This window comes from Symsagittifera roscoffensis, chromosome 4 (assembly GCF_963678635.1).
Source record: "Symsagittifera roscoffensis chromosome 4, txSymRosc1.1, whole genome shotgun sequence".
Taxonomy (NCBI): Eukaryota; Metazoa; Xenacoelomorpha; order Acoela; family Convolutidae; genus Symsagittifera; species Symsagittifera roscoffensis.
Window position 1 is genome coordinate 41,637,886 of NC_087065.1, and position 27,310 is coordinate 41,665,195.

Here is a 27,310-nt window from a genome sequence, read left to right on the forward strand (position 1 = left end):
CACGGATACAAATGTTTCACAGTGGCGTGCGCAGAAAACTTTCTAAGAGAACAATTTTTCGAACAATTTTGGCGGTTTTTCTAAAAACTTTGAAAGTTTTGCCGACCTTTTTGTTTTTTTTTTAGGTCGACCACTTCATTTTCGGAGTTCTCCAAAAATAATATATGGACCCTATAAAATTTGTGTACTGCAGGCAAACTTTTCAAAAAACAGGCCAAAAAAGGCGTTTTTAGGCACTTATTGGAAAATTTGACCGAACCCATATTGAAAATAAGCCCATGACCTTTTCCCGTGATGTATATATTTTTTTCTGATTTCATTTCTTAGGATTAGCTATATGCATCATTAAAAACACTGATTTTTTGACTCCATAAATTAATTGATCGGCTAAGAACAATAAGTAGAAGGATAATGACTGGGATTGGGCACACTGTATGTACATGGGTAAGTTTCTTGGGGTAGGATAGTTTGAAAGCGAAAGATTTTTAGAGTTAGAGGACCCTTTAAATAACAGTAGCATACAAAAGCAAATCAGTCACCGATATATTGCAAACGAACTCCATACATTGTCGCTTTTTCTTTTCCGACAAAACTGAGCGCTTGAAAAAGCGGGTCGCATCCGCACCTGGGTTTTTCTATGTTGTTTAACGAAAAAATACTCCTTCAAAGGATTTTCCTTAAAGGATTTAGTGTTTGAATGTTTAAAAATTCCAGAATACTTCAAGGATTATTGACCACTGATTATTAAAAAAAGGTCACCACTGCGTCGAACGGTTAAAGGCAGAACAAATTTCCAACTGATCTGTTTCAAAACTCAATTCATTTGTAAAGTGGTATTGTTGAGACTTTAGGATTAATCAGATTTATGAAGCCTAAAAACACTACCGAACACTAGAACACCTGCAACTAAAAAACTTGATAAACACCTAATAAATACTCATAACCAATTAAGAAAAACTAGGATGCAGAACATGAAAACGGGGCCTACGAAACTAGACCAAAAGCAAATTAGACGACCGTCAAAGAACTGAATTTAGACGATAAGCACTTTAGACGACAAAAAGAGTATACTATTACAGAACTTACCCAAATTATTATTGTAAATTAATTAGAAAACATTAAATCCAAAAAGTACAGTACATTTTTGAAATGCAATAATTAAACAAATGTAACATTAATAACCTGATTTGTGTTTGGAGAACCAGTGTTAACTCAGCCAAATCTTAATTTAAGTCTGTAAACAAAGTTCACGCAAGTTGCACGCAAGTTATCGTCTAAACTCCGTTACTGTCTGATAGTCTAATTTGCTTGTCGTCTCATTTCCTAAACCCCATGAATATATCGAGAAAATTGAATTACAAAAGAAAACAAGAGTGGCTTTTAAGCTCTCTGAAGTTTGAGAACAATTTAATACAAATAAGGACAATTTAATAATAATAATGAGGACATTTAAAACAAAACTGACCCAATTTGAGAAACTGGATCAAAAGGTAAGTTTTTTATTCCGCTGAGCAACAAAAAACATTAACGCCTCTTTCGAAACTAGAAGTCGCTCACATTGTTTCGCGCCATTTCCGCTATTGTAATTGAAAAGCGCAATTTACCCTCTTTTGAGCTAAATCATTGAATTGAAATTGAAAAGAAATCTCAATTCAAAAATCTAATTCGATGGAGAACAAAAAAAGTTTTGATGAAGATCAAAAAAAAACTTTTTTTTTGAAAAAAAAAACAAATAAAATCATCACGACGTAAAGAAGTGTCTTCAGTACATTCATTGACAATTAATCAGTGTAGCTACAACAAGAACAAAACACATCAGTTTAAGCAAAATGAGTGAACTCGAACTAAGAAAGTACCGAATTGTCTTCAAAAAAAGGAAACAAAAATCAGACAGCAACCAATAAGCTGTGAAATAGCGAATTCAGCTTATGCTGAACAAGAGCCAAAGAAAAACTAACCTACATGAAAAAAAAAAAATAGCTCACGCGAGAATTGCTTGCAGGGGCGAATTTACGGCGGAGGGGCGGGACGCCCTTCCCAACCCCCTCAGGGATTTAACCTACTCACCAACCAAATTGCGTCAAAATATAACTTTTTAAGGGAACGCCCATCGAAAAAAATTTGGTCAAAATGTTTCAAAAAGTGCCTAAAGCCGTCTTTTTTGGCCAATTTTTTTTTCAGAAACTCGTCTGCGGCGCTGAAATTCTGGAAAAAACCTATTTGACATGTTTTGAATTTGTTTAACTGATGCGGGATGAAAAGGGTAATTTCAAAACTTTGAAAATACGACATCGGATTATTGTAGTGTTCTAGGGTTTTAATGTAGGTTTTTTTTAGAGAATAGGGTTTTAATAGCGTTCTAAGAACGCTCGGAAAACCAGTTTGGTCGACCTAAATTTGGTCGCCTCCCTCGAGAAAATCCCAGATTTTCCCCCTGCTGATTGCTCTTATAATTTTTCCATAAAAATTTCAAATAGTCTTTCTTGTGACTTTGTCATTGGACAGCGATCTTCTCAGCATTTGTGATACAACACATACATTAAACAACACATAAAAGTCTCAAAAAGATGAAGATAATGGAAAAAAACTAGGCGAACCAAAATTTTCGTATGTCTCAATAAAAAAACTAGGGACTTAGCTAAAGCTGTAAAACCTATTTGACTTTATTGAAATTTTTAAACTGATGCGGGATGAAATGTAGTTTCAAAATTAAAAAATGGATTTCGCCCATGGCCTTTATTGTTTCCGTACTAAAACAACTTTCGAATTTTTCAAATAACATAACCTTTTTCGGTAAAAAATAACTTTTCTATCAGCGCCGCTGCTTCTTCAGGAAGGAAAAATTCTCGCAGCGGTCCCTTCGATTGAAATCTTTATTTCAGTTTTGATAAGATAGAAAAATTTCAAAAAAAACGGTATAAACTTCATAAACATGATTGTTGAAACCCATAATTAGCACGGTAGTTTGCGAGAGAAGTCAAAAAAATCCAAAAAACTGTCTAAGTAACAAAATTTGGAAGATGAAGGCCATATCTTTTTTCAAAATGGGAGCGGCCGCTTATGCACTGAGGCATCGAACAATCTGTTAGTTCGATTAAACCCTTGATACCAGAATTGGCAGGGTAGTTAGATACCCATAGACTTATACACGGGAGTTTCTACACAGCCATTTCCTTTGATTGAACCGAAAATCTCCAATTTGAGAGGGTAGTTTCCGACGATGCAATTTCAGAAAAAGGTCAAAAAGCGAAAATTTGATTTTTCCCAGAATCATAGCTTTCTGTGTAAACAAACGGGCGTAGTCACTTTTGCAGAGGAGATTCACACAACCTGTTATTTCGATTGAACCCAGAAACTCAGATTTATTAGGTAATTTTCGATGAAGCTCGAATAATTTCAATACAAAAAATAAAACCATAAATAACTTAGCCAAGTAGCAAAACTTTTCGAGTAAAAAATTGGGCCTGGTCAATTATGCAGAGGAGCTTTCCATAACCGCTACTTTGATTCAACCCAAAACCTCAGATGTGGGAAGGTAATTCTCGAGAAAAGTCAAACTTTAAACAATCGAACTAGAAAACAGAACTTTGATACAAAACAGAGCACGCTTGAGTTTCTAAAGTAATAATGGTAATCCAATCCATCTAAACTATACAAGATGTAAAAACTTATCAAATCTAACTGATGAATCAACCTTATAATCCCTGGTTCCATGACATTCGCACCATTTAGGCCAATCATTAGCAAATTGCAACCATTCCAAGCACTAATAATGACCTCAATTTCAAAATGTTAAATGAACCTGATGTGAACTTCAATTTGATTTTAGTTTTTTGAGCCGCTTGAAAACGGATGTACTATTTCAGATACTGGCCCATAACTTCAATAATAAAACCTAACATTCAAATCAAAGCATGACTGCTAATAACCTACAAAGCCACAATTGATCAATAAGAAAAGTTTGATAGCCAACAGCTTTAAACATACTTCAAATTTTCAACTGAAGAGCAGTGATCGATTAAGAATGCATAAATAATCAAGTTGGGTAGGTATGTATTCATATGGTTCGGATCAGCTAAACCAGGGAGATGCTATTCTCAGAACAGAATGTTTGAACAGATGAAACTTTTTAGTCAACCAATATCCTTTAAGCTAAGCAAACTATAGCTTGAATTTCACAATTTTGAAATCTCCCTAATTACGTCATATATTGGTCATATAGTGTCCTAGAAATGAAAATTTTTGCATAAATTTTGTTATATTGTTTTTATTAAAGAGAATTTCAAGAAAAATATGCCGAGCAAGATCTTTGAAATTGAAATTAGCAACGGAGCAAAAACAAAGCGGAACAAAGCCTACAATCTATGAGCAAACACAAGTTGAGCCGGAAAAAAAGATAATATAAAAACCCCCGGAACTACAGAGAACAAGAGTCTCAACTACCATGATACTATCTAACAGTACAAGACCCGTTCGCTAAAGTACACCTAAACCGCGGTGAAAAAACTACACCTACAAAAACTTCATATTTGTATCGGATAATGACTGAATCCAATCATGTTATAACAGCCTTAAAAAGCATTGGGAACTAAGGCGTCAAATTATGGGTTGAACCCCGTTAACAAAGAAGTTATCATTAAAAATTACCAGTTTCTACGACTCATAGGTACTGGCAACATAACAGATTGAGGATATAAATTGCCCTCGAATTCGCAATATAACATATATAAACCCGATATAACAGAAACCGAAACTGTTTCATCGAAATAAAAAACAAATCAAATTAATCCGAATCAGACTTGGTAAACTTACAAATTGATGAACGATAAAAACCGAACCAGATATTATAAATTGTAATTGAAAAATGGGATTTGAGCCAACATAAGCTTGAATGAACACCATGAATCCAAAAAAAATCAAAATATTTCAGGTAATTTTCAAAAATAACTACTACATGAAAAGAAATTCACCTAGTTACCAACTATATGAGCATGTCAGTAGTAAAATTTAAAATTCCTTCTAAACTCACCATTTTGCGATGAACATTTTTTTGGTTTAAAACTAGTACCCGATTGCAACACCCTTGCTGATCACTAGTGCCGTAATGATTGATAGTAAAAACACATAAAAACATCATTGCAAGCTAGTAGACAAAAATGGAGAACCACCAAGTCCAAAATAAATGAAAAGTTTGAAGAAACCAAAACTAAAAACTTTCAATTTCATATGTACTGAAAAAAGAACAAGGCCCTGCCGGGACTCAAATCCGAAATCTTAGGGTGCAAAAGCAACCGCGTTACCTCCATGCCAAGTGAGAAGAAACCGGTAAGTTGTTTAGGTTCAATATTAAAGCAAGTGCAAAGCTGTTTACGGGAAAAAATCGTCTAGTTCCCGATTAAAAGACACTTGCTTTCTGAAACTTTAAATAAACAGTGCTTGGAGTTAGGGCAAAGAAAGCAGTCCTTGTAAAATCAAAACAAAATTACATCAAAGTATATTTTCAAATTTAAATTTTTGCAATTATTAAATAAACTTTTACAAACAAGAAAGAGTCAATCAAATTTACAAACAAATTAATACTCTTTAATACTCGGTGTATTGCAGATAAAACGGGTATTTAACTTGAACTACCCAAGAATTTCATCTAGAAACACAAAAATAAAATGCAGCGCCAGGTCAAAGATTTTAGCTTGAATAAAGTCTTCGACTTCTAATACAGTCAATTAGGTACATTTTTCTATACCTGTCTAATTCTCCTAAATGCAATATCCAGAAAAATTGTGCCTGAAGTCAACCAATAAAAGGTTTTGGGTAGGTTAAGTAAAAAGACACCAAAAAAGTTACAAAATAGAACTTTGATACAAAACAGAGCACGCTTGAGTTTCTAAAGTATTAATGGTAATCCAATCCATCTAAACTATTCAAGATATGTAAACTTATCAAATCTGAACTAATGAATTGAACTTATAATCCCTGGTTCCATGACATTCGCACCATTTAGGCCAATCATTAGCAAATTGCAATCATTCCAAGCACTAATAATCGCCTCAACTTCAAAATGTTAAATGAACCTGATGTGAACTTAAATTTGATTTTATTTTTTTGAGCCGCTTGAAAATGGATGTACTATTTCAGATACTGGCCCATAACTTCAATAATAAAACCTAACATTCAACTCAAAGCATGACTGCTAATAACCTACAAAGCCACAATTGATCAATACGAAAATTTTGATAGCCAACAGCTTTAAACATACTTCTAACAATTTTCAACTTAAGAGCAGTGATCGATTAAGAATGCATAATTAATCAATTTGGATAGGTATGTAAGCATATGGTTCGGATCAGCTAAACCAGGGAGATGCTATTCTCAGAACAGAATGTTTGAACAGATGAAACTTTTTAGTCAACTAATATCCTTTAAACTAAGCAAACTATTGCTGGAATGTCACGATTTTCAAATTTTGAAACCCCCCTAATTACGTGCCAGACCGAACCATACTAGCAGTTGGGTCCTATTTTGATAACACACGTGAAAAATAGGGTGGTAAGTGTGACAACTGTCACGATGACGAATGCCAGCACAATCCACATCTTGACATTCTCCCACCAGAACCTGTTCTTCACTCGTCTCGTTTTCGTCCGAAACGCATTACCCTGAAAAAAAAATTCCAATCACACAAACGTGTTTTTAACACTTTGCACAGATATGAAACAGTATGAAAAAGTCACTGACATACGGAGATTATGTATGAAGCTAGTCAATAACTAGAAAAAAAATCAAAAATTTTGTGACAATTTTTCAACTTCCGTGTTTCAGAAAAAATGGACTAAAATCTCTCGTTTCATAAAGTTTCAAGAATCTTTAAAACGTTTCAAGAATATTTAAAACATGACACTCGTTTCATAAAAATTATCCAGAAAAAATTGGATCAATCGATAAAACGTTTATTCGTAAACATAGGAGGTTAATCTAAACATAGCCAACAAAGTTGTTAATGAGTTGTAAAACAAACTACTGATTTAAAACTCGAAAAAATCTCAATTTTCGAATTTCCAAGAAAAAACAATAGGGCAAAGTACTCATTGAATTTCTAGATCAAATTTTGATTGTCACTTTTTAAATAAAATTCGCCCAAATCGAGATACCTGGATCAATGAACGCAAGGAAACCGAATAAAAATGATTCAAGGAAAAATTAAATGGCCTTAAAGTTTCTTTAAATTTCAAGATCAATTAATCATTGAGATTTTCTTTATATTAAATCAACTCAAAACTGGATCGATAGGTGAAAGTTTTATTTCGCTGGGAAATCTGAAAAAGAAATTCCACTTTCGAAGTTTTTCGTGACTTTTAATTTTTTTTCTGTCCGAGAGTGGCGTTTGCCTTCCTTTAAACAAAAGAAATGAACTTATAAAATAAAAATCAAAAGTCAAACTGTGAAATAGTAAAATTGAGCCTGAACAAATTTTGGGCCTTTTCTTGAAAAAATTGTAGCCAACAGACAGTTGGAAAAGATTCAATGAACGCAATTAAACAAAATATACTGGCTTGTTTTTTTTTGCAAAAATCTCAACTTTCGAAATTCGACGAAAAAAATAGATACCCTCGAAGCTCTTTGAATTTCTAGAACAAAGTATGACCGGCTCTCTTTCAATAAAACGGACCCAATTTGAGAAAACTGAATCGATAGGTAATTTTTTTATTTCGCTGTGACACTTGAAAGTTAATTTCTACTTTCGAAATTAGAAGTCGATCAAGTTTCTTGTGCACTTTTACACTTCGGCTCTTTCAATAGTGGAGTTTGCCTTTTTTTAACAAAGGAAATGAACTGAAATGAAAGAAAAAATCAAACCGCAAAAAAGTGAATTTGAGCCTGAACACATTTTACGACTTCTAAAAAAACACAAAAGAATCCCCGCGACCTAAATAAGAGTCTGAAATACGATCATCGACTTTAAATGACCACGAGCAATATAAGAGTCTGCACTACGTTCATCGACTCTTAAAACAAATCCACTTTCGTAACTGGAAGTCACTCATATTTTTGTGCCTTTTCCAATCTCGTAGTTACAGAATGTAAATTGCCGTCCTTTCACCAAATGAAATTGAAAAGTGCATATATGACTAGTAGCACTAAAAAGGAAAAAGTTTGAGTTCACTTCGGTACTTATCAGAGCATTTCAAGATTTTTTACTGAAAAAAAAAAATTCCAAACGACCTATGTAAGTGTCTTCACTGTGTTCATCGATGCTTAAACTTGTCAATTAATCATAAATCTGCAGCGCATAAGTCAGCATACAAAAATGAACCAAACTGTAGAAAAATAACAATCAGTCGAGAGAAAATTTCAAACAGACAACGTTCAGAAACGGATCGCATCCTGCATGTGGTCGCAAGAGTAACGCTGGCAAAACGAAAATTCGCACGACTTGCAATAAACATCTCTAACCCTTTACTACTAAAACTCAGGGGCCGAAAATGAAAAACTAACTTAAAGGTATATGACCTTTTGAAAAAAAAATGAACAACGCTATGAGCATTAGACTGCTGTTATTTGAAGAAAAACCAATTAATGAACCAATCTAATCGTACAGACAATATGGAGCTTTCCAAAAAATGCAACTCACTAAAACGATATTGAAAAACAACAAGGGTAGCCATTTACTGTACAAATAGCACAGCAACCATTTTTTTTCCAATTTGTGATTTTTGAGCGTGACGTGATTAGCAGAACTAGACAAAAAGTTAGAACACTAGCGATAATCAATTCCAGTTGACTTAAAAATTATTAACAAAACAAAAAAAATATGTCGTATACTTTTCACTGAGTATTTTTATGATTCTTGTTTAAACAATTTTTGAAACCAAGAAAGCGCTAAATGAAGCTTCAATACCCAGTTTTCCGGGATTAAAACTTAACGTTTACCGCTCAAATGAAAGCTTCTTTTTTATAAAAAAAACTCGAAGCTGAGAAACCTTCTGAGAACGTTCAAACTACGGCTGAAAGGGCTTGAAAACGATATATCTTTTGACCATTTGCCCGTGACACTTTTGATACTTTTTCGTAGTACAAAAACCTGCGCAGAAAAAAAAACAAAAAACACCCGAAGACAAAGTTCCTCCCCACTTTCACTGGTCGGAACAAAACAAAACCTTACACGTAGGACATGCAGAGCTTATCACCACTTGGGATAAAACACAAAGATAGCATGACAAAATAGCAGACAAATTGAGACAAAAGTCGCTAAATTGCCAGAAAAAATTGATCTAGCAAAAATTGCACACAAAGGTAAAGCTTCTCCTCGAGGCGAAGCTTCTCTTAGCAAAGAAAAAGTAAAAATAAGCCTCGAATTAGCAAAAAATTCTGCGACGTGTCAGACTCGAGTCTACGCCCTACTGCAATCTACAAATTACGAGTCTCATGCACTAACCACTTAGCCACGGACGTTCAGTCCATCACAAACACTAGCCACAAATAAAGCCGAGAACAGATGCTTTGAAATTTCCAATGCTACAGATCGTGATTTTAGCAAAAAGGCACACAAATGAGCACCTTCAATGCGCACTTATTTGCGGGTTAGGTTAGAAAAAAATAATGTTCGCTCTAAAACACTAGCTGCTCGTCAGCGTAATTACTTTGTCCCATTAATTGCTCGCTAGCGTAATAACTTTGTCCCATCAAAATGAATAAGGCTAGTTTTAAAAAAAGAAAGATGCACAGACAGTAGAATGTGCAATAAGCATCGAAAGAAAACTTACAAGCACTTACAAGCCAAAAATACCTCAGCAGAAACCACTTGTTTGGTCTGTTTTTTCGAAAATTTGCCTGTTTTTGGCCTCTTTTTCCACCTGTTTTTTCAAAATGTCACTTTTTTGGTTTGTTTTTTCAAAATTTGGCCTGCGGCGAAGAAAATTTGACCAAAATAGCCTTTTTAGTGCTTTGGGCGAGCTCGGAAACCCAATTTAGTCAACCTATAAAAAATCGACAAAAAAGTTTCAAATCTTTCAGAAAATCCTAGATCAACCCCTGCTTACAGCACAAAAAAAAATCCGTGATCTGCCACCTAAGCCGACAACAATTAAGCAGAAAAACAAAAATCTGGCCATTCAATTTTTCCCGCAATCAATATTAATTCATTCATACTGAAAAAAAATATATGAGAAAATACATATAACAAGCAACACACTGGCAAATTAAATTAGCAACGGAAAAAAACTTACGAAGCGGATACAAAACCAAAAATCGACAGCAGTTGAGCCAAAAAAATATCGTTGAGCCAGATCCACCCCTGCTTACAGCACAAGAAAAATCCGTGATGCGCCACCTAAGGCGACAACATTTGAGCGTACAAACGAAATTCCGACCGTGAACTGGCTGCTGTTATGATTCAGTGAATGAGCAAGTTTAATTTCTGGCAGACTTGTCAGAATGATTGCCGTAACAAGTCTAGTTCCCGATTACAAGACACTTGCTCTCGCAATTGTAGAAACAAATAATTGGTCTGAATACCTCAATCTCATGTGAGCACCAACTGAATAAGTAATGCATAATACTGGAGAGCGCAAATTGATTCCCATTAAGCAAATGAACTTTTAAAAGCGTATTAAGAAAATCAAGAGTCAAACTGAAGACCCAAATCAGTAAGAAGTCATTTCATCCATTATCGCATTTAAAACAGTACTTGAAACGGGCAAAAACCATCGAAATCGTGATTGAAACAACCAGTTACCAGCTGATTGAGAGCATCTTGCCTTAAAACTAGTATATGGAGCCAACTCTGCCATAAATACACGGATAATTGCAAGCGGTAACTAAGCGGCTGTATCTAATGCTATTTTGAATCACCAAAAAGAAACGGAGTGCAAAAAATCAGCGCGGAAATTTTTAAAAACTGTTCGAATTTGGTTCCAAAAGTGGATTCGTATGATAACAAACAATATTTATGAGCTCCCTTTGTAACAATTATAACACAGAGGCGAAGCTGAGCTCCGCATCACTTGCGATACAAACGAAGAAAGCCGCTAAGTCGGAAAAACTAGATCGATCAAAAGGAATAGGGCTGATTTTGAAAAAGAAAAATGCCCAGACAGTAAAATATGAAATTAGCATCGAAAGAAAACAGCTTAAAAGCGGTTACAAAGCCGAAAATACCTCAGCAGAAACCATTTAAGACGAAAATAGTCAACTAGATTTAAGATTATAAAAAGTCCCCTACCTCCTCAAAACTTATAAGCCCCCTACTCCCCAAAAACACACAAAAAAACTTTATTACACTGTCAAATGAAACAATAAAAAGCCACTAAGACGATATCATTCAGGCTATTCAGCCGGAAAAAAAAACGAAAAAAGCCGAAAACAAACTTAAACAATTGAAGACTAATAAAAAGTCCCCCCAACTCTCAAAATATACATACGCATACACATACTTTCTTTGCTCGTCGAAAGACGCAATATAATGCCATTAAGCCGATATGACGCTTTGTGCAATCCAGAAGAGAGCATAAAATTATGTTTCTCTGAAAAGAACTCAAAATTAGCTCACTACGCCGATAAAAGTTTTATTCTGTCTCAAACTATTTCCGTTTATGTTTTATCGGCTTAGTGAGTTCGATTCCTGAGTTCAAACCTGACAGGATCTGAAATATTCCGTTTCAAAAAAAGTTGTCGGCTGATTATTTGTCTGCTTATGTTTTGTCGGCTTATTAAGATTTTCTTGCTGCTCGCAATTAAAATTGTAATTTCTTTAAATTTTCTGTTTTATTTCTTCTGTTAGTATTTTTACTAACGTCGACTTCGTATATATATTTTCTTTTGCTTTAAAACATTATTCTGTCTCAAACGATTTTGACTTATGTTTTAAGCAAAATATATATATATATATATATATATATATATATATATATATATATATACGAAGTCGACGTTAGTAAAAATACTAACAGAAGAAATAAAACAGAACATTTAAAGCAATTACAATTTTAATTGCGAACAGCAAGAAAATTTTATTAGGCCGACAAAATATAATCAGACAAATAATCAGCCGACAACTTTTTTTGAAACGCAATATTTCCTGTTTAAAAAACACAAGTCCTGTCAGATTCGAATTCAGAACCTTTGCCGTCCCAGGCGTATTTGCAACCTCCAGGCTGTGTGCCGGGAGCGCTACAAAATTTGAAACATTATGAACTGAACTCAAATTTACCATTTCTAATTTGACCTTTCTGTGAACAAAGTTATTTACGGGAAAAAAGTCTTGTACCCGATTGCAATACTCTTGCTTATCTTAAGGGTAAAAAAATAAAATACGAGAACTAAGAAAACCCGACAAAGATTTCATTAGATTTCACGTGAGTCTGACGATGATCTAACTGGGAAGACGATAAAAATCATTTGAGAAACTTCATACAATACAAACGATTCAAAATCTATGTTCTGGCAGAATTTACTGCAAAGCCTAGCGCATACTTCCCTCACATCACTGCAAATCGTCATGTCTCATCAATTATATGCTTTTGTGGAGCTGTCATCTACTACTTGCCTCAATTTCGAGATTCTGTGTGTTCCTCAAAAGGTCGTCCAGCGTTTCCCCTCTCTGCAGCAGCTTCTCGATGTTCTCATTCATGACATTCTTCACGTCGTCCACTTGTGAGTTCAGATCGGCAAACACGTTTCCAGAGGAGGCTTCCATCTGAACAGTGATATTATTTCAAAATCAAACGTTTTTAAAGCAGAAGATGCTTTAGCCCAGATAAGCGTAGTTACTTTTCGTTTTCAGAAGCTATCCTAATTGACATTCAAAATCATCTGGCATATCCTTCTTATGCGAATCTGTGAAAACCCTGCACATGCTTCGAACGTTTTTGCGCATCGACGATAGGCTTAGTAAAGAGCCATGCAGCATAAATGAAAGCACCAAAAATTTCGCGCGTAATACTACCTGGTTAGATGTCCGGCTAACTATTTTCAAATTTTTGATACAATTTTAGCTAAAATTCAACCTGGCACTGCAACTCTTCTATTACCATCCTACTGCTTTTACTGTACACAAATTTCCGTATAATGACTGACCGTATACCGTATAACGTATAACAATTATTCCTTAAAAGCGGGTGGATATTCGTTGCTAGGTACCAAGGAAAAAATATAGTTAAAGAGATGATATTATTTGCAACTTAGGTTGGGAAAAAAGGGTCATACTATCACGCAACTTTGCTTGGGTAAACAAGACTATGCGTATCAGGCCTTTGAACGACTGAACAGTTTTACGCAAAATCAAGCACATCAAAGATATATTTCGCGTCTAGTAATACATTATTAGGACCAACTTGCTTGATTTATTGTTCCGACCATTGAAAATGGAGAGGAACTTTGTATTCGGATGTTTCAGTTCTTTCTTATTTTTTCCACGCACAATCAGGTACAACCATCGGAACGGGTCGCGTCGTATATCATATGAAAGCCCTTTCAGTCGTGACCCGAACGACATTAAAAATTTTTCAAAAAATAGGGGCCGAGCTAAAGGTGCACCTGTTTGATTAATTTTGAATTTGTTGTACTGATGCCGGATGAAATCGTTAAAATCAAATGTTCGAAAATTGAGCTTCACCCAAAACAATCTTTTCTTTGGAATTCAAAATCTCAGAATAGGGAGGGTAGTTTTTCCGGGGATCAAAACTTTCGAAAGAAACAATTTCGGCGTAGCCGCTTATAGAGGTTAGCTTCGCACAACCTATGTTTTCTTATGAATTCAAAATCTCAGAATTGGGAGTGTAGTTTTTGAGAAAAGCCAGGTTTAAAAAAATGTCAAAATCTAGAGATTGACATTTTTGAGGTCCATAACTTTTTGTGTAAAAAAAATTGTGTGTAACTGCTTATGCAGGGAAGCGTCCACGAACACGCTCTTTATATTGAACCCCAAAACCTCAGATTTCGGAGGGTCGTGTTCAAGAAAACAAAAAAAAATTCCAACAGTTTGGTTAAAATATTCCCCGCATAGACTTTTCTGAAGACTGTAGAGAAGGGGTAAGCTAAAAGTGACAACATAATGCAAGCCCATAAGTGAGTGGTCAACTTTTCCATTTATATCACTTTGTTTGAAAATCGGTGGAGTAATTTTTGAGAAAACGATTTTTTTGAGAGAAATGAGAAAATTTTGAAAAGCGTTTAAAAAAATAAATGAAAAAAACCCGATCCGAATATTTATTCAAAAAACTGCTTTTATCAAACAGCAACTAGTTACCGAGCATTCATTTAGCGCCTTCAAGGCAATAAAAAATTTAGAACGAATCAACAAAAAGTTCTACAAAAAATTTTATACTTTATATTTTTTTTATGTAAAAAACCGTTGTCAAAAGTCCGTAACTTTCTCTAATATTGAAATTTTACGTCTTCAATTAGACTCTATCATCACATCAAACACAAAACACAAAGTTATTTGAAAAACTTTTTTTCTATTGATTTTTTAAAAAAAATATGGTCGGAACAAAATGTGCTACTTGCACAGCAACTCGTTATCGATGGTACAATTTGGAATGCTTTCAATTTGGAGTCTGGAGCCGGATTAACTCGCTGCATAAGCAACGATTCACATAGAGGCGAAGCTGCACTTCGGAAACACTTGCGATAACACGGCCAAAAAGCAGCTCTAGAAAAATGTACAATACGAAAAAATAGAAATAAGCCTCGAATAAGCAAAAACTCGGCTAGGTCTAGGATTTGATCTGCAAACTACTGCAATCAAGTGATTTTGAGTCTCATGCACTATCCACTCAAACTTAACAACCGACAAACACTAGTCACGAATTAAGCAGCTACATATGCTAACAAATTGCCAATGCAATTCAGCAAAAGTGGCACCAAATACAAATAAACTCAACTTTGCAAGTAATAAATTAGATCAAAACAAACTGAAGGCATCCACAATAACTTTGCATGTAACAAATTGCAAAGCATAAACCCACATTATGTATAAACTATGCATTTCCAAAAATTGCGAGATATATTGAGTTCGAGATTTCTGAAATCGATCGAGATTTCATTATTGTTATGCTGTTTGATACAAATCACTTTTTTCGGTTCAATTGATGAATTAAAAAGCATCAACTGTGTTGATTTATTTCTATTCGAATGCCAAAGCCCATGCTATGAAAAAGCTTGAAAGCAGCCCCAAAAGTGGCACCAATAATTGCGACTTAGGTGGAAAAAAAAAGAAGTTTCGTATTAATACACCCGCTTCGCAGTGCTTAACACAAAATTTAGAAATACAGCTCTCATTAATTTTCTCTAACTGGAAAAGATCTATAAGGAAAAGATCTATAAAGATCTTTTCTATTATAGATAGAAAAGATCTATAAGGAAAATGGGTCTTTTCGTTTGTTAGCATTTTATCATGCACGTGATGTCCTGGTGCACACTTTCCGACAGACAATATTTTTCCAAATCAATCAATCAATAATTAAATGGCAACTGAGTCTAAAATTGATTACCTCTTCATTAGTCTACTCTACTGTTTGATAGCTACGATCGATCAATTTTTATTAAGTTCGAGAAAATATTACTACATTAATCAGTTAATCAGTTGCTTGTGTGGAAAAATCGTTCAGATATTTCGATGATGTCTGAGAAATAGCAATAAATTCGCGACTCTATTTTGTAAGTTGGTCGCCTTGTAGAATTATTGACACATTTAAGGTCGAAAAAATGGAGGCAAAAACTTTGAATAAATTGAAAATATTTTGTCCATTTTATTTGTGTGCCGGGTAACAAAAAACAGGATCAATGTTAAAACATTGCCAATAGACAGTTGGAAAATAGTCAATGAACGTGAACGCAAGTAAACAGGAAAAAAACTGAATTGTTTTTTGAAAGATATATACGCCCTTAAAGCTTTTTGAGTTTCAAGAACAATTTTTGATGCTTTTTTGATAAAACTAAACCAATTTTAGAAAACTGGATCCATAGGTATTTAACTCGGCTTGGAAATCTGAAAATTACAATCACTTTTGAAATTAGAAGACGACCACGTTTTTTGCGATCTTTGCACTTTTGCTGTTCGATAGTGGACTTTGCCTTCCTATCAACAAAGAAAACGAAGTGAACTTCAAAAGAAATCAAAACTCAAACCCCAAAAAAAATCAAACGAAAAAATTTTTAGGACTTTTTGCAAAAACGTGATTTTTCCTGAAAACAAAAAAAATATCATTCAAAAAAAAAACTACATTCATCGACTTTTAAAAACGAATTCGTCAAAACTGACATCATCAGATATCTAGAAACAAAAAACTATCGTAAACAATGTACAAATACGAGAAAAAAAGCACTGGTGTAAATCGGAACTTAGTGACAAAACCATAAATAGAGATCAAAATATTATTTGTTTGCTTCCAATTTGTTTTCAAATGGGATGAGCGGGCTAAATAAACAAATTTCCAGGTCATTTACCATCAACTGATGTAGAACCGGCTGGAACTCTCGAGTAAAAGCAAAGGGGCCGGCTGAACTGGCACGCACAATCAAACTGGTGGAGCAAAACCGCCTCTTCACCTGAAACAAAAGCGTATTTTTCCGCGCAAGTGGGCTTCTTATTAAATTAAAACTGTATTGTCTGCTTCAGCTAATATTACCATATCAGAATCCATTATATTAGCCCTACTTGAATACATGACATTTAAATAATATTACTGGAGACTCTTAACATTCAAATACGCACTGATTCCCCCCGATAAAATCAATATTTACGAATTTTCATGTTTTGAAGGGCTGTTTGCAATTCAAGAATATTATTTTTGTATCAATTTGAAATTGGATACTGCAAGATTGTATGAAAAATACCCCAATAATTATGTTATGATGGAAAAAGTCTTGATGGTAAAAAATTGGTGACACAAGATGCTACGGGGAAACAGTACACAAGTACTTCATCTTGACAAAAATTTAATAATCGCACTTAATACTCTCAAGAATCAGTTTTCGTGGTTGAATACTGTTGCGTGCATAAAATATCTCAGAAACTGTATGCAATATAGGATATGCATTTTGGTACCCTTAAAATTTTTTTAGTAGAGTTCCTTAAATTTTTTAGATAACCAGAACACCATTTCATTACCTGGCAATAACATAAAGGCTTATCACAATGTTTAAATTAAACTTTGAACAAACAGTACAGAAACATTCAACGATGCTAAAACTATCTCCATAGGTTAACACAAGAGCCCATGCAGTTAAAAAAAACAGATCCTCTTTCATTGCATTTCCTCTTTCATTGATCCGACATTCGAAAAAGTGACGCAAAAAATTGTGATAGATGCGGTTTTTCTTCAGAAAAATTATTCTTTCTGACGAACAGTAGTTCGCAGAGTTTACTGTACGATAGAATGAAACAACGAGGACGATAGAATGAAACATAGAGACGATAGAATGGAACATAGCTGACAAACAGTTGCACTTTTTCATGACCTTCAGAAGCAAATTTTCTTTCTAAAAAATTTGAACGGCCGATTTTAAACTTAAGTTACGTTGTTTGAATTAACAAAAAGAGAAAATCATTGGATTCAATTATAATAAGTTATTGTATTAAAAAGGTTTTTCTTTACATCATGGATATTCCACAGCAGATGAATGATAGCATCAATCAGGTTACGGATAAGAATGTGAGAGAGGCGTTGCTGCTGATGGCATACAAATTGGTATCCGGTAACAGTGAACTTGAAGAAAAAGTGAGCGACTTGCAAACTATTTGTAATAATTTGAATGAACGGTTGAGGGTACAGGAGCATTATACCATTAAGGATTCCATCCCAATCAAAAACCCTCCATTTTACCTGAAAAAATATTCGGGTGATTTTTAAGAAATGAAAAAAAAATTCTTGGGATACACTAAAGCTACATAGTTTAAATTAGAAAACGATCTTGTGGCAATAAAAACTTTATTAATACATAAGTTAACAGGAGATAACAGATACTATCAAAACAGGCAAAACGAGAAAAAAAATTAGCAGCCGAAATAAGCTTACTACAAGAAAAAAGGAAAATAGGATTTTGTATAATAAGTTCTTACAGTTAGATAAAAATATTCTTCTTGCAGCGTTAACAACTACCAATGAATCTTTGGACTCGTTTTTTCATAAAAGAAGAGACATATATATTTGTGCCAACGAACATTTTCTAAGTATGTTATGATAATTTCCAATCCCTTGTTATAGTATTTTTGCTAATTTTATTTTGATTGTTAGACAACACAAAAACAAACATATTTTTTTTCTATTTTAGTTTTTTTTGTGATATTTGAAGCAATTCTGCGGTCCTTTTGTCGTTATGATCTTAGTTTAAAACGTTGACGAATAGTATTTGCTCATGGAGATGCCACCCGACAGGACCCAACTATAGGATTGGGAATTTCAGATTTTACGAAAAAAAACTAATATAAGTTTTCTGAAAATTTTTTGAAAAAACGTCATATCTCGAAAACTACAAAGAATTGAGCAGTCATATTTGGAGGCAAGATTCACAATCTTTGAGAATACTCTGACAGCACCCAACTACAGGGTTGCGAATTTCAGAATTTAAAAACTAATCATAATTTAAGTTTTCTGAAAATTTTTGAAAAAATCACAAAAATATCATATCTCGAAAACTGCAACGAATTGAGCAGTCAAGGCAAGATTCACAATCTTTGAGAATACTCTGACAGGACCCAACTACAGGGTTGGGAATTTCAGATTTTGCGAAAAAAAATTTAATATAAGTTTTCTGAAAATTGTTTGAAAAAAATCACAAAAAACGTCATATCTCGAAAACTACAATGATTTGAACAGTCATATTTGGAGGCAAGATTTATAACTCCTTAGAGTAATCTGACAGCACCCAACTACAGAGTTGGGAACCTCACAATTTTAAAATTTTTTTGTTATTTGAAATTTCTGAAAAAAATCTCAAAAATCGTCTTATCTCGTTAACTAAGATGATTCGGGCATTCAAAATTGGAGGCCAAATTCGGAACTCCTAATTCGATATTGGGCTGCTTAATTTAAACTCAATAAAATAACCAATAAAATCAAATTGGAAAATCGAAAAAAAAAATCTTAACCATTGCAATATACGATACAGCTTAAGCATGCAAAAATAATACGCTGAAAAAGCTTAAACATGGCGAGATAGTGAAGCCCGCATTTAAATATATAAAAGATTATTTTGTTATTTGAAATTTCTGAAAAAATCTCAAAAATCGTCTTATCTCGTTAACTAAAATGATTCGGGCTTTCAAAATTGGAGGCCAAATTCGCAACCCCTAATTCGATATTGGGCCGCTTAATTTAAACAGATCAAATATTGGTTTAAGCAGACAAGGACCTCTCACTATTTACAACCGATGGGAACTTCCATAGATTGGCACTGAGATCTGGATGCAAACATATGCAGAAACATCTATTCCCTTTCTAGGTGAATTGCAATTCCTCGAGATAAATGAGCGGGGATACTAACCACAATGTCGCAGTGGTATAGGTCCAACCATCCAGAGTACGCGAACACGCATTTGAGATCTGTCGGAATGATTCCCCCTTTTGACAAATCCTTTACTATAATTACTACTTATTACTATGTATCAACGCACTTCTGTAGTAATAAGATTATTTCAACTTTTCCGAAAAAAATCACGACCTCTATGAGAGTCTGTCATACGTTCATCGACTCTTAACAAGGAAAAGCGCCGACCAACTATTTGCTTCCAAGCATCGACAGCAAGCAAGTTGTTATACTGCGGATTGATATGATTTGTATTCATTAACTGTATATGGTATCATTATAGCAGGCGTCAAGAATGCTGAGAACACAGCGTGATTAACGGCAACAAAGCCGGGAGCTTCATATAAAATGGCAGTTCGCAATTTGAGAAATCTTAAACCAACTTAGCAATTTTGCATAATAGCTACGGTTTTTTGTTCTGAATTCTGTCTGGCAGTTCTGAAATTTGTTTTTGGTGGAAGAAGTTCCCGGTAAGTCCTTGTTTTTAGTTGTCCGAATGTACCGAATACAAAAAAAAATGAAAATTGAATTCTACAAACATTATGGCTCTTTTCCAGTTCCACCCTTCATTTTATGGCAAAATACGATTTGGAAGATTCCGGTTATATTGTATTCTGTTGATATAAATCACATTAAAACAGGCCAGCGTGAACAAGTGGACAAATCAGAACAACGCTTTCCGCGCAAACTTTGGTTTGACCAAGTTTAGGCAACTTCGTTATAGCCTTACGAAGGGGATTTAAAACTCGAAATGAGCCACTACAATAAACTTGCCTCGGTTAAGAAGTTGTACGGTGTGACGTAGCCTGACTCCAGATCAGATATTACGAGGTAGAGCACATCGTCGTGCAGAATTGTGTGGAACAGGACACTAAAACACACAAATTATGAAGACAACCACATTTCAAATTCTTTTTAAACCCAAGATCATTTAAAAGAATACATTTTCAAAACATTGAAATACTGTTTTCTCACATCACAAAAATTTCCGTTTGGTATTTAAATACAAACAAGTAAAAAAAAATGGATGAAATGCACGTAGTCTCAGATAATTAGCTTATGAAACAAAAAGCTAAATCAGTCTGTTCCGACATTGAAAACGGGAAGAAACTTAGTATTCGGGTGTGTTTTAGTTTTTTCGTTTTCCACGCAAAATCAGGCAGCACAAATGATCATCGGAATGGGTCGAGTGATATACCAGATTGAAGCCCTTTCAGTCGTAATTCAAACGACATTAAAAAAAGTTTCAATAAGTATTCCCAGCATTGAGAAAAACTGGTTTAAATTTTCGAGTTTTGCTTCAATTTCGAGCAACTGAAGCGAGCAAAGAGGCTTACAATAGCTTATTAATGCTTAACTTCAGCCTTAAAACACTGAGTTATACGCAGGTAGAGTTAACTTTTGGAGTTATTAACGCCATTTTGAAAATCAGAAACTTTTTAGAAAAATTTTTTTTTAGTCATTTATCTACAAAACATTTTGTCCAATTTGCTATTTTTACTATGACTGTCTCTTTTATATTTTTTAAAAATATGGTCGGAAAATTATGTGCTACTTGCAAATTAACCGGCTATCCTTGTTGTTCCGACCATTGAAAATGGAGAGGAACTTTGTATTCGGGTGTGTTTTAGTTTTTTTCTACTTATTGTTTTACACGCAAAATCAGGTACCACAAATAATCATCCGACTGGGTTGAGTGATATATCATATTAAAGCACTTACAGTTGTAATTCGAACCACATAAATAAACTTACAAAAAATTTTGCCAATGTCGAGAAAAACTGGTTTGAAATTTTTCGTTTTATTTCGAGCGAATAAAGCGAGTGGGCAGTCTTATTATGGCTTAAAAGCTTATAATAGCCCAATTCAAAACGTAAAAACATAATTTTACTTGGGTAACGTTAGTTTACTTTTTTGTATGTTAACGCCTTTTTGCAATCATAAGTTTCAAAAATTCAAAAAATTGCAAAAAACTTGAAAAATTTTTGAAAAATAATTTTTAATTTTTCATCGTTTTTCTAGTAATTTTTCGACAAAAATTGTACTTCATTTTGCTTATTTTAGTATGGCTGTCGAAAATACATAATCCTTCGTTTTTTGTATCTAATATACCTAATCCACCACGCCGAAAAAAAAACGATACTAATTTAAAAAAACTGTTGTATTTTTTTTACGACTATGGTCGGAACATTCTGTGCCACTTCCATAGTAACCGACTACCCTTGTATTCATTTGCAATTAAAATGCTAATGATGTATCCTTCGCATTCGGCGATTTGAGAAGACAACAAATTGGGTGCCCTTAGAGCAGCGATTGTTCCGCAAAATGGTTGAAATTTGGTTGTAAATTAACTGAATATAGACGATTACTTTTTGCAAATTTAGACAAGAACTGGGCCAATAAAATGAACTGACACAATAAAACTATACTCAGATACAATACAAAAAAAAAACGAAAATGTCGACAAAAAACTACATCTATCATAATGAATAAGGCTACTTTTGAAAGAAAACCATACCGATAAAAAAGAATATCTTCCAATGCTAATTTCACATTCTTTTTTATCGGTATGGTTTTCTTTCAAAAGTAGCCTTATTCATTATGATAGATGTAGTTTTTTGTCGACATTTTATATTATTACATTATACATAATATCGGCTTATATTACATCTTAACTTCTTATTAGTCTTAACTTTTTCAATTTTTTTTATTTTCGTTTTTGGGGGTCTTACTTTTCGGGCTATATCATATCGGTTGAGTGTCTCACTGTTTTGTTTGAAGAGCAAATAATGTTTTTTGAGTGTTTTGAGGGCGACTTAACTCTTAATTCTTGTTGTTTCATCGGCTCAAAAAGTGTTTCGCCAAAAAATTTGTTGCCGCTTGGTAAATTATCTTCCAATGCTAATTTCACAATTTACCAAGCGGCAACAAATTTTTTGGCGAAACACTTTTTGAGCCAAAGAAACAACAAGAATTAAGAGTTAAGTCGCCCTCAAAACACTCAAAAAACATTATTTGCTCTTCAAAAAAAAACAGTGAGACACTCAACCGATATGATATAGCCCGAAAAGTAAGACGCCCAAAAACGAAAATAAAAAAAATTGAAAAAGTTAAGACTAATAAGAAGTTAAGATGTAATATAAGCCGAAACCTATCAAGCAGAAAAAAAAACAAATGCGATGAATAAGGGACACGTTTAGCATTTTGTTCAATCAACAGATGAGCAAAAAAATATGTTTCCATTGAAACAACTCAAAAGTAGGTCACAAGGACGATTAAATATAGGCAAAAATCATATGGGCAGAAAAAAAGTTTTCAATTAAAAAAAGAAATATACGATGTACGATGTCAAGGTATAAAAAACTTACAAGGAAACAGCACAGGTAAATCAGAACACTAAAAGCAACTATATTGTTTAAAAAAAAATAAAATTCAAATAAGCGATTTAGTCGGATGATACAAACAAAGCGGAAACTAAGCCGACAAAAAGTAAACCGAAAGCAACGAAGGCGAAAATTCAAACAAATACCAAAGAAATATCATGTAAAAATTTTCAGCTGCAAATTTATTTGAGTGACACTAAGAAGGATGCACAAAGAGAGTAATAGACCAATGAGCGCAAATATAAGACGCACATACTGCATGTATGTCGTGTACTGCAAGCATTGCATGCTGAAATTTTTGGACAAAGTTGTTTACGGGAAAAAAGTCTAACCCGATTGCAAAAACCTTGCTATTGCAAGGGTAATTACCATAATACCGATCAAAAATATTTGTAAATTAATTATAAACCATTTTATCGAAAAACAGTACAGTACATTCTTGAAATACATAAATTATACACTTCTGACATTAATAATCTGATTTGTGGTTCGAACTCAAAAATTTGGTGTTTACTCAACCAAAAGTTAATTTAAGCCTGTAAGCAATTTTCACGCAACTTGCATAAATTCAGTTACTTTCTGATCGTCTAATTTGCTTTTCGTCTTATTTTCTAAACCCCATTCAACAATTATTAAACACAGAGGCGCAGTTGCACTTCGCATACACAAGCAAAAATATGACCGATAACGCTACTGGGAAAAACTGAATGAGTAAGACTTTAAGTCTACAAAATTTCTTAAGTGACGCACGCCAATTATGACGCATTAGCAGTACCAGTCAATTTGAGAAAAAAATTTACCAACTAACATGCCTCAATTTATAGAGCGTACGCATTTTAACTTGTATACGAAAAAATTCATTAAAAACATCCGACCCTGTCCAGGTTTGAACCCTCTTACTTTGTTGAGGGTCTCCTTCACTACCTCTACGCTACATACATGATACCTTGAAGCTAAAGTGGTACTTGTAATATAATATTCTGTGTTAGCATCCTTCGCATTGGCTGTACTTGATAGCTGGTTATTGATTAAAATGAACACTTTCAGTATGAACACTAATATTTGCGACTTAGGTTGCAAAAAAAAAGAGAGTTCATACTATCACATAAGCTTTGCTTGTGTGAACAATAAGATGCTAAGCAATAATAGTCTGGTCTATTTACTACGCATCACCAAACAAAAATCATCAGAAGAAAGAAAAGAACAAAATCCATTAAGCAAAAAACACGCCGATTAGTATTTTTAACAACAGAAAACGTTATTGAAATTTTCCATTGCAGCTGGAATCACGATTAAAGGCGCTTCAATAAGATATATCACAAAAATCTATACAGCATTTCTCCGAGGGGCCTGTATTTTCATAAAATCAGCCAACCCCAAAGTTAAATATTACCTTAATTCATCCTACATCCTAGTTAAATTTAGACACACTTAATAATAAGTTTAGAATTTCCGTAAAAACTACCATCGAAACTCAGATGCAAGTTCAACTTTTTAAAATTTTGCCAAACTAACTAAAAACTAATACCAGACGGTCCCTGTTCAAACTAAAAACTCTATCTTACTTTTTACGGCGTCTCGAAAACTGGTCAAAGAACACTGATCATTTTAGAGACATGTATCAATCAAAATAGACCGTGTACTTTTTTGGTTGTTTTTTAATCACATCGATTGAAAAAAATAGCACGAAGTTCCGACGCGTGGTGTAATGTCATTTTTGTGCGTGGGTGTAATGAAAGGAAATAGACAAAAACGTTGAAATATAGGCATAATCGACAACATTTGCCTTCGAAATATCAACAAAAAAAAATAAAAAACTTCATTTCGGATTATGTTTTGAATAAATAAAAAATTTGGATCAACAGTACAATCGCCTCCCCTAAGTGACCTACCATAGAAATAATTCAGCATAAAATATTCATTTCGAACAAGCGCGCTGATTATACTGCTGGAGAAAATTTTTGAAACTGAATAGATATTTAACTCAGTTAATAGCGCAGAATATTAATCATAATTGTTATCGATTGATTTTTTTTTACTAATTACACCATTTTTTTGCCCTCGTCAAGTCAATTTCTGAAAAATTGGTGTTTTATCTCCCCCTAAATCGATTGAAGGGGGATTGTACGATTGATCCAAAAGTTTTAACCTATAAAAACGCCTACTCGCTTGTTTTATTCGCTTGGAAATAGTCTTCCAAGTCTCATTTCATGTAAACAAAAGGGCTATTTTGTAATCTAGTATTGTGAATCAAGTAATTGATAAATTCTTATGTATTTTAGTTCATTTTTTTCCTCGCGCAATTAGTTCATAAGATTTTATGTAGACACCTCTTCAGAATTCAGTTCAACGACACAGGATAACTGTAGTGCCATACAGTCTTTAAGTTTAACCTTATAAAACACAAATTATCTCTCATAAAATGCGAAATATAATCAATGGAATTCGCGTTTTGGTCCCCAGACATTGGTTCTTACTTTAATCACATTTTTGGCGTGGTCTAATTACAGATTTAAATGATATATGGTAAGATTTATTAGCGAATTCCAAATATAGAGCGTTCTCACTTAGTCTAGGAAAAGTATTCAATAAATCGTGCAATTTGCAATCTGCTCACGAAGGAAAAGAAAAGACGAATACAAACATAGCCAACAGACAGTTGGAGTCATGAACGCAAGGAAACAGAAAAAAAACACTGACTTCACATTTAGTGACTTGTTTTATGCAAGCAAAACTTCAGATTTCAAAAAAACATAGTCTTAAAGCTTTTGGGAACGTCTAAACAAGTTGTGATGGACACTTTTCTGATAAAATTAACCCAAATTGAGAAAATTGGATCAATACGTAAATTTTTTATTTCGCTGAGAAATCTGGGAATTAAATTCCACTATCGAAACTAGAAGTTGATCATGTTTGTCGTGACTCTTACACTTTGAATGCCCGATAGTGCGATCGTGGATTTTGCCTTCCTTTTAAAAAGGAAATGAACTGAGCTTAAAAAGAAATCGAAAGTCAAACCGCGAAAAATTCAATTTCACCCTGAACAAATTTAAAGACTTTCTGAAAAAAATCACCAAGACCTATATAAGAGTATTCACTACATTCATGACTCGTAAAAAGGCACTACAAGAGTGCAGAAGTGCAGCATACACCTGGTTGCTGTCAGTCAAAATATCAAAGATTGGTCCTACCTAAGTATTGGACAAAAACCTATCAAACTTGCAAACCAAAAAATTGGAGTAAATATTTTTTAAGACAGAGGGGGTAGCGGAGTTTCCCATTATTTAGGATGCAAAATTATACGGCAATACTCTAATAAAAATTACTCAAAAAAATAAGTCATAAATTAATTGAAGGGGAAATATTAAAGAACTTCTTTGGATTTCATTCGATAAGTTTATAAATAAAACTTTTAGTTCAATAATAATGAAAGTCTTCATTCATCTATTTACCAGAGAAAATGATAAAAGATTGAAAAATTCTTCTTCTCAAAAATTCTAAAACATCTTCACAATTCTTATGAAAATCGATTACCTAAGCCAATCAAAAACAATCGGGCTACAATAAAACTCCCTTAATTACTTTCTGACTAAGATAGGGAAATTGGAAAGGGAGGTGGTTCGAAAATTCGTGGTGGTAAATCATTGTGAAGCGATGATTTCAATCGAATTACATCATTTATAATATTCATGAAACTTACAAGCAAGGTTGAGAAAAATAAATTTTAACATACAGACGCAAAAAACGACTCGGTTATTTAAAAACCTAGCATGCACATTTTAAACCGAAAAAATGTTAGAAAAAGAAAAGATAAAAAAAGACTAGATAGAAAAAAAAGAAAAGATAGAAAAAGAAAGATAAAAAAGATAGAAAAAAAAGATTAAAACAGATAGGTCGAAAAAGAAACATTGAATAAGAAAGATCGGAAAAAAGATCGAATAAGAAAGATCGAATAAGAAAAATCGAAAAAGAAAGATCAAAAAAGGAAGATAGAAAAAGAAAGATAAAAAAAGAAAGATAGACAGATGAAAAAAAAGATGAAAAAAAAAGATAAAATTTAGGATCGAAAAGAAAGATCGAAAAAGGAAGATAGAAAAAGAAAATATCAAAAAAGAAAAGATCGAAAAAGAAAGATCAAAAAAGGAAGATAGAAAAAAAATATGCAAAATAAGATAGAAAAAAAAAAAGATAAAAAAGAAAATATCAAAAAAGAAAAGATCGAAAAAGAAAGATGAAAAAGATAGAAAAAAGATGAAAAAGATTTTTAAAAACATAAAAATTAAGATCGAGAAAGATAGATCGAATAAGAAAGATGAAATAAGAAAGATAGACAGATGGAAAAAAAAAGATAAAATTTGGGATCGAAAAGAAAGATTGAAAAACAGAAAAAAAAACGAAAGAAA

General features: G+C 33.5%; 1 protein-coding gene across 1 annotated transcript in view; it reads right to left on the reverse strand.

Annotated features, from left to right (window-relative positions):
• Positions 1-6,414: 6,414 nt before the first annotated feature.
• LOC134843909 (vesicle-associated membrane protein 7-like) overlaps positions 6,415-27,310 on the reverse strand; it is a 29,517-nt gene continuing 8,621 nt past the window's right edge. The window contains exons 2-5 of the mRNA XM_063860249.1: positions 20,299-20,395; positions 16,444-16,545; positions 12,542-12,691; positions 6,415-6,656 (exon numbers count right to left, since the gene is read on the reverse strand). Coding sequence (XP_063716319.1) covers positions 6,501-6,656; positions 12,542-12,691; positions 16,444-16,545; positions 20,299-20,395 — 505 coding nt within the window. The 3' untranslated portion in view covers positions 6,415-6,500. The remainder of the gene's footprint in view (positions 6,657-12,541; positions 12,692-16,443; positions 16,546-20,298; positions 20,396-27,310) is intronic.